General features: G+C 35.8%; 1 protein-coding gene across 1 annotated transcript; it reads right to left on the minus strand.

The window, feature by feature from the left end:
- Nucleotides 1-784: 784 nt before the first annotated feature.
- On the minus strand, nt 785-16,156 carry ASB17 (ankyrin repeat and SOCS box containing 17). The gene is made up of 3 exons (XM_033115497.1): nt 15,626-16,156; nt 3,127-3,406; nt 785-1,063 (listed from the first exon to the last, which is right to left on the minus strand). The coding sequence occupies exons 1-3, from the start codon at nt 16,021-16,023 to the stop codon at nt 857-859; spliced, it is 885 nt and encodes a 294-aa protein (XP_032971388.1). The 5' UTR covers nt 16,024-16,156; the 3' UTR covers nt 785-856.
- Between the last annotated feature and the right edge of the window lie 1,106 nt (nt 16,157-17,262).

Here is a 17,262-nt window from a genome sequence, read left to right on the forward strand (position 1 = left end):
ATAGTTAATACTGTATTATATACTTGAAAGTTGTTAAGAGAGTAGATCTTAAAAATCATTTTGCATTATATACATCTTTCATTTTGTGATGATCATTTTGCAATGTATACAGCTTTGTGGTAATCATTTTGCAATATATACAAACCTTTCAAACCATTATGCTGTACAACAGAAACTAATATAATGCTGTATGCCAATTATATCTAAGAAAAATACTACTGGGCTAGTATTTAGAGGTATCACATACCAAAACACCAAAGCTCTATATTGTAACTTTAGGCTAGTTATTTTAAAATATAATCCATTTCTCTCCTCCTACTATGGACCCCTACCCTTTAGTTGACTAACTATTCATCTTGTATTATTTGCGACCATGGCTACTATTATAAATTCTCAAGGAGGGGATCACATCATAATTTCCTTGCTTATTCCCTACTACCAAGCCCAGTATTTTATTTGCAAAATAACTCAGTAAATAAATATTTGTTAATATATCTGCATTAATATAAAATAATATTTACCTAGCTTACAATATACTAATAATAAGAGGTTCAGAGTTCAGAACATTAATATGACCAAAATATCTGCAAGTAACAAGAATACTCTAAGGCAAAAGTACTAAAGAATGTACTAAATGGGTAAATATAAAAAACAACATGCATGTATTTTTTCCACTGTATCGAAAGGTAATGGGCAGAGCCATATGTTGATTTAAAATGGATTCATTTAGGATGTCATGTGAAAATATATTTGTTAATGGAATATTTAATGCAATAAATATTTGCATGAAGTTAGTTTATTAACTTCTAAGCCATACAATGGTGAGCATCCTTAAAGAACTCAGGAAAAGCATGTATTAACTTTCTAAATTCAGGTAGTTCTGTAGACGAACAGGAATAGGAAGTGAAAATATTCCGTTTGGGAGCATATTGTTGGTCAGCAGTTGAGCTCTGATGGTTATTCTGCAAAGATGTAATAGTTCACATGGATCTTTGTATCTTGTTGAAGGAATGTAGTCCAACCAATTTGAAATTATTGGGCGTCTTCCTAAACTTAGCTGTGTCTGAGGAGAAGGAAACATTTTAATTTTGTAATGTTAATCATTGGATTAGTTCAAGTTATTAAAATGCATGAAATAGATCTTAAATTTATATAACTCTTATAATATTCTTTTCACTCACATGGAAGTGCTTTTTAGTCCCATCTTATTCTCACAATGATATAAAGTTTAGTATGTCTAAGGACACAAACATTTTTTTTACAACTGTGAATCTATATGTTTTTAATTTTAGATGGATCATATACTTATGTTTTATCAGCTTCTTCTAGAGTAGTGTTGTCAGTTTGGATATACACTGAAATTATCTAGGCGACTTTCCAATATGCCAGTGCCGTGGTTCTACTTCAGAAATTCTGATTTAGTTGGTCTGAGGTTGGGCACAGAAAACATAAAGCCACAAAGTTCCCTCAGGTGATTCCAATCATTATAGAGTGCAACTTAATACGTACTGCTAAGCCATGAGAAGACCTGACAGGAGACCCACCCATATGAAAAGATAACTCTTAAAGTTTCAATTAAGGTACGCTTTTAAAAATTTAATTCTAGAAGCCAAATGTTATTAGGTTAACTTAGTGATAAAAGACATTGCTGTATTACAAAGGCATTTCTCTAGTGGAGCCTATACTCTACAAACTATATGACACTTTCCCTTAAATGATATATAATTTTTCATTTATTTAATAATCAGCTACTTAAAGAATATTTAGTATGTACTCAGACTGAACTCAGTGCTTGGGATAATTGCTCGAGTACACAAAATAGACATAGTCTGTGATGACAGAATTGTGGTCAAGAGGTAAAGATATCCAAATATGTGTTTACAATTAAATATATATGCTGCAATAGGGGAAACCACTAAGTGTGGAAATGCAAAGGAGGGCCATTTAAAGTTTTTATGCCTTCTTTCACCACTGCTCAATGCTTCTTTACTTTAGATTATTAAACTGCAATTGATTAGAACCTAGCTATAAAGTTTTTGCCCCTCAGGCAGGTGATTTTGATCAACTTACTCTATCCTAGTACTTTTCTATTCTCATTGTGCCTCATGAATAACATTCATGGAAATGGTCAAGAAATGATATGTTCTGTAATTATTGTGCAAGACTAACATTGGACAAGAACAAGCAAGTTACTGAAGATGCAGACATTTTTATTATTATTGTTTAAAAAAATTGATTGCCAAAATAATTTGACCAATTTGCTCTCCTAACTGTTGTCCCAGGCATGGTTGGTTAATATGCACTGTTGAGACTTAAATAAATTAAAAAGACAAAGCAGAGTTATATCTTTAAGGAATTTGTTTCTGAAGTCACACATTTAAAGATAAGGGAAACTGCTAGAACCCTTGGTAATTTGACTGGTTTAAATTTATAAGAGTAGCTTTCATTTCCTTAAGCAGACTTATGTCTCACTGCTACGAGACATGATACAATTTGATGCTGAAACTTGCAGTTCATTTTGACAGGGTAAACATGCCATCCATATGGTTGATTTTTTTTCTCTAAACTTGGTATATTCCAAAAATCTTATCAAGCAGAAGCTCTCCACATTTCTGAGGGATAGATATTTTTAACTGAACAAATAAGCCTTTATTTATATTTTTATGCTTTAGATTATTTTGAGATTTTAAAAAGAAAAATCTGTGTCTTGGTATGTGATTGTATTTGTGAGAAGAAATGCAACTCTCATTTAAAAATATTCTATTGGAAAAGAGGTCTGTTAAAAATTTTAATGTGTTTTTAAGAGACATAGAAATGCTAATAATAAACACAGGTTATTATGTAATTAGAATATAATAATATTGATCTACTTAGTAACTACTAAAATAAACTATAAATCTAGCTTTTGTAATTCTCTCATATTTAGAAGACATAAAATTTTGAAATAAGGACTAATGTTTGATAATTTGTATTTTGCCTATTTTTAATTTTAAGCATTTACTCAATTATTAATTTTTCAATGGATACAATCCATCGATTAAAAGTTAACTTTATTCTTGCCTCACAATTTTATCTTAAATTTGATCAATATTTGAGCCCAAACCCAAAGAACAATAGTTTGCTTACCTCTATTTCCCTGATTGAAATGACAGAAAGCACTCTGGAACATAGTAATAAACATGTTTTGGCATCTTCCTGGATGTCTACCAATTCATGATCAACCATAATTCTCACTCTTGAAGGGTATAGTAATATTGTTAACACAATGTTGATAGGGTTTCTTTCTCTTTCTAAGATTCCATATTGCAGGATTATTTTTAAAATGTTGGATTGCCTTGTTTGAGCTACATAAAGTAGAGGTGTGATTCCACTTAGTGAGCTTGGACAATATACTGGTGTGAAAGTTCTGTGAATCAAACAAATAAACAGATCGTCATTGAATACACAATTAAGAAATGCATTAAACACTTTGTCTTAGCAGTAATAGGAAAATAATGCTATTCTCTTAATTTTTAATGTAACTTTACCTTTATATATATAATATGTCTTAAAAAGAGTTTCTCACTTTGTGAATCTAGACCAAACTGAAGGGTAAAAAAAATAAGAAAACTTCTACTACACATTTAAACCCCCTTTACACTTATAAGAACAAACAAAAAAGATTTTTCAATGTGTGGAAAGTGTTTACTTTTAGTAATAGCAATTCTGTTTCTCACTTGAGAAATCCGTTCTGATTAGAACAAATATTATAAAATTGATACAGCGCTGGAAAATCTAAAATGGAAAAGGAAGAAAGATTCTTTTAATTTCACTTTATTAATAGATCCGAATTGTATGACCATTTTGATATATCTTTGTTTTTGTTCTTGATCATATATCAGAGGTGAGCTTGAATTGAGTTTGAATATTGGATGAAAAGGAATAAGTGCAACTACTTTAGTTCTATTTTTTCACTTTAATAAAATTAGAATTGATATTTGTAGATTTAAGAAATTTAACTTATGATGAGGGCCATTGCAGGCCCGTCAAGGGCAGAATTTCATTTTCTTGCTTCAGGAAGGTTTTGAGAGTTCTCTGAAATCTTTTTTTTTCCTGGTGTGCTATGTGACGCTAGACTTGAAAATGTATCTTCCCTTATGACAGAAATGAAAATTTTATTTTTGTAATTTTATGTAGTACTTGCAATAGTTTCATTTAATAGACATTTATGTTTGCTGTTGAATTGGACTCTATATGTAGATAGGATATGGTAGAACCCACCACAGAGGAGTTTATATTACCATGTGTTGATTTAGCCAGGTAAATATGGCTTTTAGGATTAAAAGAGAATTCTTGTCTCCAGAATTCTCTTGATTGGTCTAATAAAAAACTAATATATCTGAATAACAGCATACAAACTGTAAATACTGGTTTTGGATAACTGGTTTTGGATAACAAAGTAAGGAAAGCATTATTCAAAAAGAGAAACTTTAAGGCTGCGTATACTTAATTAAGATTGGAGACAATATGGTGTAATGCTATAAACAATGGAGATTTAAGGGTTCTGGGTTCTCGGTTTTGGATCTCCTAACTAGCTGGTATTCTGTTGGGTAAGTCAGACTCTTTGAGCGTCAGTGTCCTCATGCATTTAGGTGTTCATTTGTTCATTCATTGATTAACTAATTTATTTAACACTTGCTTGTCCAGAGTATACTAAGTACCAGATAAGCAGAGATGAAAGATCTAGTTCTTGATGTTAAGATGCTTATTATAGTCTAGTAAAGGAAACAGACACGTAATGCAGTAAATACAGTGCAGTGTTATGATTGCTATGAAAGAAGCATGGTTGGGGTACACCAGAAGCACTGAGGAGGGGTACTTAATTCTATTAGACTAATCATTGCTATAGCTTATCCTGCAGCTAAGACTTGAAAGATTTGTAGGTGTTTGCCAATAAAAATGTTGGAAATCATGCTCCATTTACAAACATAGACTAACACTGAAGGATTGTTATTCCTGAACTACCTTTATAAAATTTATGTTTTGTATTAGATAAGCCCTCTGGTTGAAGTGTGTTTGGGGGTTCTAAGAGACCTCCCTTGTGGTGATGCCCTTGTCAGAAGCTCCAAAAAGTACAGTTTGAAAATCACTAGACCAACTACTTTATCTCAAAATCTTCATCAAGCTCTGAAATGACAAGATTTTGTGATTTAAAAAAAAATAACAGGATGGTATAGTGCAGAGCTGCATTTTAGAAATTAAGAAGTGGGTTTTTGTCGTTAACTCTGCCTGTGGTACTATACGTATCCTTGTAAGTTCTCTATGTAAATATGTACACTCTCTCCTAAAATCTTCTCCAGATCATTTATACTGGACATCTCATCTTTGTCACAGATACTTCCAACATATCCAAAATTGAACCCCTAAATACTTTTTTCTGCATTCTCTATCCTGCTAATTGGTATTTACTTTCTCAAACCACCACTACATTCAACTCTTTCACAATTATTTTATTTGTGTATGTTGTTTTCCTTCCTTTCAATCCTGGGGCAAGTCTTGTTCATCGTATAAGACGATTGTCTAACAAACTCTTTTGTGAAGTCTTCTTTCATTCCCTGACCTTCCTCTTACTTCTCATGGTACTTTGTGCATACCTCCAGTAAGCCCTTATCATAATCTTTCATTTTTTCATCTTCAAAATAAATGGTTGACGAAGATGAACTATAAAAATTTAAGCTTCAGGGGCGGCTGGGTGGCTCAGTTGGTTAGAGCGTGAGCTCTCAACAACAAGGTTTCCGGTTCAATTCCCACATGGGATGGTGGGCTGTGCCCCCTGCAAAGATTGAAAACGGTGACTGGACTTGGAGCTGAGCTGCCCCCTCCACAACTAGATTGAAGGACAATGACTTGGAGCTGATGGGCCCTGAAGAAACACACTGTTCCCCAATGGAAAAATATATATATTTTGCTTTACAAGAGCAATAACTTTTGTCTGTTTAGTCCACTGTTATATTCCTGAATGCCCAGAACAGTGCTTGTTCCATAGTAGACACTTACATATTTGTTAATTGATTTTTTACCATTATTTTGAATACATATATATATTCCTGAAATTTATTCTGTAGCTTTCCGGACTAATAAGATTTTTAGTGAAGTACAATCATTTAAATTTTTCAGAAGCAATCTAATTTATTCATCTTGCTAATTCATAAGATGATATTTAATTTAAGAATCTTATAAGTATGGGAATTCAGGGGACTTAGGGGACAAAAAATACCATAAGTGGCCCTTGTTAAGATTTAGAGATATTAGTTGATTTTAAGATTGGCATTACTTTTAGAAGATATTTTGAACCAAAAATGTTGAAAACGTAACTAAAACTCAAATAGGTATAAAATGAGATTTAGAAGTCTAATCTGTAACCAAATGACATATGATTAATCCTCATGTTTAAAGAGCATGTTACTGTAAACCAAAATTTGCTTAATTTGTACTGACAGTTAATTATAGCAGTACTTATATGGATGGAGTGAGGCAAGGAAAGCAGGAATCAGTTTTTAAATGTGAGGTTAATGAACTGAACCCTCTGTATCTGAAAACCTGTCATTTATGCTTATGAAATGGGACATAATATTTCTATATAGACATGCAGAGAATGATTTAGTTTTGTAGCTATAATAATTACTTATCAATTTTTCTAGTATTTCTCCTTTGGTTTCTAGCTGCTAAATTCAATAGATGTTTCTCCATAATAAGTTTATCTTTGATATTTAACATAGTCAACTTTCTTTTTTTTTTAAATATATATTTAAAAATTTTTCAATTATAGTTAACATACAATATTATATTAGTTTCAGATGTATGACATAGAGGTTAAACATTTATATAACTTACAAGGTAATCACTTGATAAATCTAGTACACATCTGACACTATATGTAGTTATTACAATATTATTGACTATATTCCTTATGCTATACCTTGCATCCCCATGACTATTTTGAAACTACCGATTTGTACCTCTTAATCCCCCTACCCTTCTCACTGAGTCCCCCAAATCCCCTCTCGTCTAGTAACCATCAATTTGTTGTCTGTGTCTATGAGTCTGTTTCTATTTTGTTCTTTAGATTCCACAATATAAGTGAAATCATATGGCATTTATCTTTCTCTGATTTACTCCATTCAGCACAATACCTCTAGGTCCATCCATGTTGTTCCAGATGGAAAGATTTCATTCTTTTTATGGCTGAGTAATATTCCATTGTATATATGTACTACATCTTCTTTATCCATTCATTCATTAGTGGGTACCGAGGCTGTCTCTGTATCTTGGCCATTGTAAATAATGCTGCACTGAACATATGGATGCACATGTCCCTTTGAAGTAGTGTTTTGGGTTTCTTCAGATAAATACCCAGAAGTGGGATTCCTGGGTCCTTCTTTTCTCTTGTTATAGACTTTGTTTTAAAAATCTATTTTGGCTGGTATAAGTATTGCTACCATAACTTTTTTGTTTGTTTGTTTCTATTTTCATGAAATATCTTTTTCCATACTGTTACTTTCAGTCTGTGCATGTCTTTCAATCTGAAGTGAATCTCTTGTAGGCAGCATATGTATGGGTCTTGTTTTCTTATCTATTCAGCCCTCCTGTGTCTTTTCCTTGGAGTATTTAAATCATTTACATTGAAAGTAATTGTTGATAGATATGTAGTTATTGCCATTTTACTATTCATATTTTCGATCTTTTTTTCCCTTCTTCTTCTTCTTCTTCTTCTTCCTCTTCCTCTTCCTCTTCCTCTTCCTCTTCCTCTTCCTCTTCCTCTTCTTCTTCTTCTTCTTCTTCTTCTTCTTCTTCTTCTTCTTCTCCCTTTAACATGTCTTGTAATACTGTTTTGGTGGTGATGAAGTCCTTTAGCTTTTTCCTGTCTGGAAAGATATCTGTCCTTTAATTCTAAATGATTGCTTTGCTGGGTAGAGTAATCTTAGTTGTAGTTCCTTGCCTTTCATCACTTTGAATATTTTGTGCCAGTCCCTTCTGGCCTGCAAAGTTTGCGTTGAGAAATCAGCTAACAGTCTTATGGACGCTCCATTGTAGATAACTAATTGCCCTTTTCTTGCTGTTTTTAAGATTTTTCTTTTTGTCTTTAACCTTTGGAATTTTAATTACAATATGTCTTGGTGTGGGACTCTGTGCGTTCATCTTGTTTGGGACTCTCTGCACTTCCTGGGCTTGTATGTCTCTTTCCTTCTCCAAGTTAGGGAAATTTTCCATCATTATTTCTTCAAATGGGTTTTCAATTCCTTGCTCTCTTCTTCTTCTGGTACCCCAATTATATGAATGGTGGTGCACTTAATTTTGTCCCAGAGGCCCCTAAACTATCTTCATTTGGGGGGATTTTTTTTTCTGTTTTGATTGTTTTCTCTTACCTTATCTTCCAAATCACTGATTTGATCGTCTACTTCATCTAATCTGTTGATTCTCTCTAATGTGTCTTTATTTCAGTTACTGTATTCTTCATTTCTGACTGGTTGGTTCTTTTTTATGTTTTCTATCTCCATTTTTGTTTCCTATTACTTTGTTGAAGTTCTCCCTGAGATCATTGAGCATCCTTATAACCACTGTATTATAACCTGCATCCTTATAACCTGCATCTGGTATATTGCCTGCCTTTATTTTGTTTAGTTCTTTTTCTGTAGATTTGTACTGTTCTTTTTCATTTGGGACATGTTTCTTTGTTTTCTTATTTTGGCTGCCTCCCTGTGTTTGTTTCTACATGTTATATAGAGCTACTATGTCTCCCAGTCTTAGTAGAGTGGCCTTATATAGTCTGTGTCCTGTGAGGCCCAGTGACGCATTCTGTCTTGTCACCTGAGCCAGGTGCTGCAGGTGTGTCCCTTGTGTGGGTTGTATGTGCCCTCCTGTTGTAGTTGAGACTTGGTTGCTGTCAATGGAAGGGTTTGACTTTGGGCTGATTGTTTGTGAGGACTGGCCATGACTACAGTGGAGAAGCTGTTATGCAAGGGCTGACCCTATGGAGCAGAATTCACTTCAGAGGTCTCTGGTTTCTGTCCAGTCTGCCCTTTGGGTGTTTCATCCTGAGGGCAGCTGGGTGGTGCTTCGGCTCGGTCCAAAGCAGGCAACTGGGTGTAGCAGCCTAGGGCTTCCTTGGAGGATCCCTGCCACAGGCCAAGTTCAGCTGCAGGCTTTGCCTTGCATAGGGCCACCTGGAGTGAGCCACAAAGCAATCTGCAGATGGCTGACACCCATGCTAGGCTTGGAGGTGTCTGAAAGAGGCTAACTTGTGAACTGAGACCTACTGCTGCTAGTGCCAGGCTTGGGGCTGTTTAGCAAGGAGTACAGGGCACGCCGAGGCCAGATGTTGCTTGTTTAGGGTTTGTGAGCCTTTGAAAGATTTTAGAAAAGTCCTCAGCAAGAGCCAAGACATGCTGTCTGTATGGAAAAGGCACTGGAAGCTGCTTCAGTGGGCCCACAAATTGGGTGGGGCTGGGACTCAGGGTCTCATCATGGCAGGGCGAATACTGTTAGCCAGGTTGATGGAGACTCGGATTTGGTACCCATCTAAGTCAGCTTGTTGGGAGAGGAGAGGGCTCAACAAAAGAACAATGGCTTCTGTCAGCATTTCTGTCTGGGGAAGATTGCACCTCCAGCCCTCGTCCTGAAGCCAGTTCCTCCCCGTATGTCCCTGGTGCCTTTCAATCTGCTGCCCCAGTGCTGGAGCTCTGAGCAAGTTAGTCTGCCAGTGAGTAAATCCATGTGCAACCTGTTTAAGAGAAGCACCTGGGACTCCAACCACCCTCTGTCTCACCCAGTCACAATCTCCGATGGTTTTCACAGCCAGAAGTTGTGGGGACCTCTCTTCCCGGCACTGGGCTGGGGAGCCTTGAGGGCTGAGACCTCTCTCTCCTCAAGGGAGGCCCTCCACAGCTGAGATATCCCTCCTGATTTTTAGCTGCCACACTTAGGTGTAGGACCAGCTCATTCCTCATCTCTGCCCCTCATATCAGTCTTGCGGTGGCTTCTTGCAGTATGTTTTTAGTTGTATGACTTCTGTTCAGCTAGGCTTCAGATGATCCCCAATGGTGTTTGTTCTGTAGTTTACTTGTAATTTTGATGTGGTCATGAGAGGAAGCAAGCACAGCATTTACCTACTTTGCCATCTTGACTGGAAAAAATCATAGTTGACTTTCTTGAAATCATGTTTTCTTTTGACTCAGTGGGACTATTCTCTCTAAGTTATGCATCTACCTCCTTGACTATTCCTTCTCAACTCCCTGTCACTGGTTTCTCTTCTCTGCCCTCAACATCTAATAAATTAGATGTGGCCTTTTGACTAATTTTCATTTGACTAATTGTTCCCATGCAATTTCATCTATGCCATAACTTCAACAACTGTCTATTAATTTATTCAACAAATACTTATTGAATGCATACTGTATGCCAGCACTGTTTTGGATGCTTGGGATAGATGGGTTAACAAAACCAAGATTTTTCCTGTTTTGATTTTATTGTACCGTGATTCGCCGAAAATAAGACCTAACCGGAAAATAAGCCTTAGTATGATTTTTCAGGATGACATCCCCTCAACATAAGCCCTAATGCATCTTTTGGAGCAAAAATTATTATAAGACCCGGTCTTATTTTCAGGGAAACATGGTAGTGAGGGTTAACAGACAATAGAGAATGAACATAGCCAAAAAACAAATTTTATAATATGTTAGGTGGTTTGGGAAGTGCTGTGGGAAATAAACAAGTAGAACAGGATAAGAAATATGGAAGTGGTGGAGGGTGCAGTGAAGGCATTTTCCATTTTTAAATAGGGTGATAGGAGAGGGCATAACTGAAAGGTGTCATTTGGATAAAGAAGAAGGAGATGAAGAAGTTAGCTATTTGTATATATAAGGACACTAAGGCAGGAGATTGTATCTGGAGTGGTGAAGGAAGAGTAATGGAGTCAGTGTCTCAAAGAGTGAAAAGGATGAGAATAGCACAAAATGAGGACAGAGGTAATGCATTGTCATATCATATAGACCCTTGCTGATCACTGTAAGAACTTCATCTTTTATTCTGAATGGAATGGAGGAGCCATTGGAGATTTTGAGTAGAAAAGCAACATGACCTTACCTCTGTTGAGAATTTGTTATGGGATAGAAGGAGGGAAATAATTTGGTATAGGATGATAACATTGGAGGTGGTCATATCTTGTATATTGTTTGAAGGTAGAACAAACATATCCTGATAGATATGTTGTGAAATGTGAGAGAAAGAGAGATAGCAAGGATAACACTACATGTCTAGCCACTGACTGCATATTCCTACCTGGATAGCCATTAGGTAATGCAAACTCATATGCCCAAAACTGGCTTATTGTAATAATCTTGATAGGTTTGTGGCACGACCATTGTGGTCGGCTGGATAATGGTGTCTCAGTAAGGCAAAAGAGACTTCGCAGATCTTGAAATGGGAGACTATCCATATGGGCCCTAGGTAATCACAGGAGTCCTTATAATAAGTGTCAGAGAACGATGAAGTATAGCAAGTGAAGGAGATGTGATTATACAGTGTTGGCTTTGAAGATGAAGGAAGAGACCATGAACCAAGGATTTAGGTGGCCTCTAGAAGCTGACAAAGGCATGGAAACATATTCTCTCCTAGAGCTTCCGGAAGAAATCAGCCCTGCTGACACCTTGATTTTAGCCCTGTAGCCTCACTTCAGACTTCTGACCTTCAGGACTATAACATAATAAATTTGTGTTGTTTTAAGCCACTACGTTTTTGATAATTTGTTACAGCAGCAACAGGAAACTAATACAACCATCAATCAGCCTCAAAATTTAAAAATCTGAAGAGTAACTCTTCTCTCTCTTTGCTTCTCTACTTCTAATCACTCGCTATGTCATGTTATTCTATGTAATAATAGCTCTTCTTTCCCCTACTGCTATTGTTTTGAAGTCCTCTTTATAATTTACCTGGATTGTTGTGATATCAAAGTATGGCTAGAGGTTTGGGTCAGGGGAAATAATGATGGCGTGGGATTAGTTCTTCCCCCAAACTATTATAATTACACATATAATTTAAGTTAGTACATTGTGCCTGCTGTGTAAATTCAGCTTCAAGCACATCCTCTAACCACATCCCCCTTTTGAATCTTGTGCTTTCCCCAATTCTTCTTATATAGAAATTCTGGAGTTGCCATTGTACCTGGAGTGTTTGAGCAGTCTACTAACTGATTACCCTGCCTCTGGCCTAGCCTCCTTTCCACAATCCAGTCTTCAAATGGGAGCTGATAAATCTTTTCGTACTACAAGTCTGACTTTCACTGATTGGGCATCACGCATGGTGTAGATGGCAAATTCCTTAATATATTTGGTCTGCAAAGTCCTTTAAGGTTTTGCTTCTAGCTTCATATCTCACTACTCCCTGATTCCCATCTCACTCTAGCAATTGCTGAACTGCCTGTAGCCACTGGATGCAACATGTGTGTTTTCCCTTGGCTTTCCTCATCTTCCTTCTGCCTAGGTTGCATTTCTTCAAGGTATAGACTGGGAAAACTCCCTTTCATCTTTTAAACATCAATTTAAGGCATTATGTTTTTCAGAGAGCTTTCCCGAATACCTGCCCCTTTTCAATAGTGTTGACAATGTCCTCTGTTCTCTCTACCTGGACTTGCTTCTATTTTTGAACTTATAGTATAATTATAATTTTTTTATGGCTCACTTACTAGTTTGTAAGCTCTCCAAAATGAGGAAACCTGTCTATTTTGTTTTTGTATTCCCCAAAAATAACGCAGTGCCTGGCACTTAGACAATGTTTATTAAATGATTGTTATTTTATCCAAAGGACATCATCTTTGTTTAACCACTTAAAGTCTGTCATACATTGTCATTTAGATGTTTATTGCAGGTTTGTTGTAAAAATGAACAAACTTAAGTTCCTTTCCTTCATTAATTCTATCTCCTCCAGGGACCTATTTAGACACTTCATTGTTAAAATGGGAAATTATCAAATGAGTGTGTAGAGAGGAGGGTGACCAAAGAATAGTGCTGCTATAGAAATAAAGAACAATAGATGGTAGGAAACTTAAGGTATTCATTATGGGGTAATAATAGCTTTGTTCAAATATTTGAGAGGTTTTTGTGTAGGAGAGAGAATAAGTAGACTTTGTTTTCTATAGCTCTGGGGGCAGAGTTGGAGAAATGGATACAGAATTCACTATGAGAAAGAAGACTATAATAAAGTAAAAAAATTTGCTTTTTCATTCAACACAGTCTTGACTGAGCACTTGCTATGAATCTGTATAGTTCTGGGAACTGAGGATTCAATGTTGAAGAGGTAAAGGTTCCTCCTCTCATGGAACTTACTTTTAGCAAGAGTAGATTGAGAACAAATAATGGAAAAAAAAAAAAAAAGAACAGCAGCAAATAAACAGATAGTGATCGGTGCTGTGCAGAGATTTAAAATAGAGTGCTATGGTAATGACGGAGTGACTTTCTTAGATGGTGTGACCAGGGATGGCTTCTCTGAGATGACATTTATACTATGATCCAGCTGATAAAAAAGAGTTAGTCATGGAAGAACTGAGTGAAGAGATTCTCAGTCAAAGAGAAGGCCTTCAGGCAGGAAGTAACTTGATAGTCAAGAAAGAGAAAGGTCTATGTGGTTGGAGTATAGTGTTCAAGGGGGAGAGTGACATGAGATTGAATTGGGGTAAAATAGTGAAGGACCAGATCACATAGGACTTCTAAAAGATGGGTGTTGAGTTTGAATTTTATCCCACTTGTAGTCAGAAATTTATGGAGGATTTTAAGCATGCGTAATATGGCCTAGTTTCCATTTTTATAAGGTCACTGCTCAGGCTTCTGAGTACTGATTATAGAGGTTCAGAGAGGAGAGTGGAAACTGAAAGACTCTTAAAGGAGTCTATCGCAGTTGTCTAGGCAAGTTGTCCATTTGTCTTAAGTTCGAGAGACATTGTGGAAATGTCAAGCAGACAGCCTATTAAAGGAAGCATCTGGAGCTCAGGGGAGAGGTCAGGGCTGGAGATAAAGATTTGGGAGTCTGGCATATATGTCATATTTAAAGTCATGAGACTGAGTAAACTCTTTGAGGGGAAGTGTAGAGCTAGGTCCTTGGGCCTTGGGCCTAAAACAGAATGGTTTACCTCAGGAAACAGTTAACTCACTTCTACTGAGGTTGTTCAAGCAGAGACCAGGTGGGCAGCAACCAGGGATGCTTTACATGGGGTTGCTGCCTGGGGCAAGGTTTGCTGATGAATTCTTAGGTTCCACCGGAAGCTAAAATTCTATGATTCTGAAAGACCCAAGTGATGTTGCAGTCTGTAGAATTGGCCTGTAATATGTTTTACCTCATGGATGTACCTAAGTCCAAATTTGTTAACTTTAAAACTGTCACTCAAGACAGATGTCAGTGGCACTCTATCTTGTCGTACTGCGTGTTTCTCTTTCATTTTTCTTTTTTTCAGTTTTGCCCTCCATTTATTTTTTGATCCTCTCTTCTTCTGTTTTACTCCATTTTTCTTTTTAATGGGACTACCAGGGCTACACATGCACAGTACTTAACCCAGCTAGTGACACTCCGTGTTAGAAGCTGCTGATCTCTGCTATAGTTACAAATATCATGGTCCTTTAAACAACTAAAAAGTGCTATTTGGGGTTTTTTATTAATAGATATCCCAGACCACAGTTATCAGTTCCTGTACTTGGGTGATCATTAAGGAAAGCAACCCAGTGGTTCTCCAATATCACAGTGATGATCAAGAAAACAGCTCTGCTTCAGACAGAATCTAAATTGGTTTAGTCTTTAACTGATCTTATCGGTCTTGTTTTTCGTTGCATACATGCTTTTGTCATTGTGCCCAGTGTAGTGTGTCACACATAGCAAGGTGATAGAGAAAGAAATACTTTGTTGAATGGATGAACAAATGCACATCTAAGCAAACTAATACCTAAAACTAAAGAGTAAATTGGTGTTAGTGCAAACTAAGTAACTTTAGAATCTGTATTATGGACTCTACAAAGAGCTCACATTGGAGATTTTATTTTCACAAGACTTTGGGTAATATTCATTAGCTAGATGGACATGTTCCGACTATGTGAAAGTTTGGATCTATTATGGACTGAAGCAGGTATTTGACTTTTAAGGTGCTCAATTCTGAATTGGGAATTGGGAGTCAAATGTATCATTGTTTAACATACAAAAAGGAAATGATCATGTTTAATAAGTATTGCATATTCTTTGAAAATAAATTTATATGCACACTATACATAGACATTCTCAGTATTCTCAAAAAGAAGAGGTCACAGCATTGCACAAAACAATGTATTTGTCTACTTAGAGAAATCTAAGTTGTATAACATTGCATTACCTTCAGCACTAACATATAAACTTTATAGAGCAGGGTCACAAGTGATTTATTGGTACATAATAATGTACATACAGGTAAAAAAACTATTGAATAAATAATGAAGGAGTGAACAAATGAATGAGCTTTCAAATCAGGATTCTTTACCCATCTATAGCATTTTGCATATTCATTTTAGAAAAAAGTAGTATAATCTCCTAAAGAGATATTTTCTCCTTTTATGGTAAAAACATATGAGATTATTACCTCCATATCAGGGCCAGGTTACAACTTCTGTCTTGAACGTAGTCTTTTGTCTTCTTGAGAAGCAATTCCACAAAGTCAGGATTACCTTTTCTGGCAAACACCCAGTACAGAATTGTATTCACACATATGTCAGTAAATTCAAGATTAAAATTTAGTTCAAAACGGTATCCTGATTTTTCCACAAATGCAATATAATCTGTGAGTAGTATGTCAAACCCATCCAAGTCGACATACCTCAGGATTTTTGCCAGTGTTCTGTAAATCCTAGGTTCATAACAGTGATATCCCCACTGACCCAAAAACTGCAAGGATGGTCTTTTAACAATTTTGTCAACAAGATTGCAGAATATATTGCTTCTTGGACAAATCTCACGACGTGGTTTAGAAGCTTTACTCATTGCTACTTAAGGTAACGCTATAGAAACAAAATCATAGGAAGTCATACTGTGATCTTTCAGTTACATATTTTGATAATGTGGTAGGCTTTATTCCACAAACAGGAAGTGCCCTTTAAACTGTGGCCAGAAAAAAACATCATATGACATATTACTATAAAGTACTGGATGACATCACAATACATGGAGATCTGTCATCAGCATAGGTCACAAATCTGGGATATTACATGCAACTGGTGACATTTGAGAGATATATATGGGACAGACATGGCATGTGTGAAAACTAAGATACACTCTTCTTAACTTTGTAAGATCTCAGCTCAAGCTAGTATGTATGTTTATTAAGTGCTGTCAGCACAGTCTGTACATTAGACAAAATAATATTAGTAATCAGACTTGGTATTCTTTTAGGCTATCATGTACATAAAGAGATAATGATAACTGGCGTGAGGCAGTCCAGATACTGTCGTTCTCATGGTCTGTGTGAATACTGCACATTCTCACTTAACACTCAGAGGGTATTTCCCATACTATAGTTGAGGAAACCGAGGCTTAGCTGGGTAAAGTAACCTGCAAATAGGCACTGTATGAATTCTGAGAGAGAAAAGATGGCATATAACATGAAACAAAATTTGAGAACTTTGTTTTAGAATTTTAATTTTATAGAGATTATTCCTCTAGAGGTACTTCAAGTTTGATATGGTATCCTTGCTCCAGTAAAGGAAAGGGGAACTATGTTATGCTGGTTTTATCCTCATTTAGTAGTTTATGCTTCAGCCACCTTTCTATGAAATTTAACACCTTGGTTGTATTTATTAGCAATTTTAAAGGTACTTAAATGTTTTCTTTTTTCCTTTTGCATATGTTTTCTTTAAATCACATATATGATGTGTCTTTAGTAAAGGGAAATTATAACTTTAGGTTTACTATACTATACTTCCACTAATATTGCATTTAGTTCTGTAAACCCTAACCTCTCTATTCCCGGGTTAGCATGAAAACAAAATAACTATATGTCCTCTTTCTGAAAACCAAGAGTTGTGTTGTTTTCCTCTACTTTCTTTCTCTTTTTATTTACCTCAAAAAATACATTTTTAAATTGAACTATTTTTATTGATTTCTTAATCATACTATACATAAAGCTTGTGAAGAATTGGAATATAGATCCAGGGAAAGTCCCTCCCTGTGATAATCATGTTAGCAGTTTTATGTATAGCCTTTCAAATATTTTTATGCTGATAT

Source organism: Rhinolophus ferrumequinum, chromosome 9 (assembly GCF_004115265.2).
Source record: "Rhinolophus ferrumequinum isolate MPI-CBG mRhiFer1 chromosome 9, mRhiFer1_v1.p, whole genome shotgun sequence".
Classification (NCBI taxonomy): domain Eukaryota; kingdom Metazoa; phylum Chordata; class Mammalia; order Chiroptera; family Rhinolophidae; genus Rhinolophus; species Rhinolophus ferrumequinum.

Bases quoted from the DNA above. Each gene is read 5' to 3' on its own strand.
- ASB17 (XM_033115497.1), bottom strand. From the start codon at position 16,023: ATGAGTAAAGCTTCTAAACCACGTCGTGAGATTTGTCCAAGAAGCAAT. The intron at 3,407-15,625 runs GTAATAATCTCA...TTTGATTCACAG, and splicing joins AACCTGGCCCTGATATGGAG to AACTTTCACACCAGTATATT. The intron at 1,064-3,126 runs GTAAGCAAACTA...CCTTCTCCTCAG, and splicing joins TTTCAATCAGGGAAATAGAG to ACACAGCTAAGTTTAGGAAG.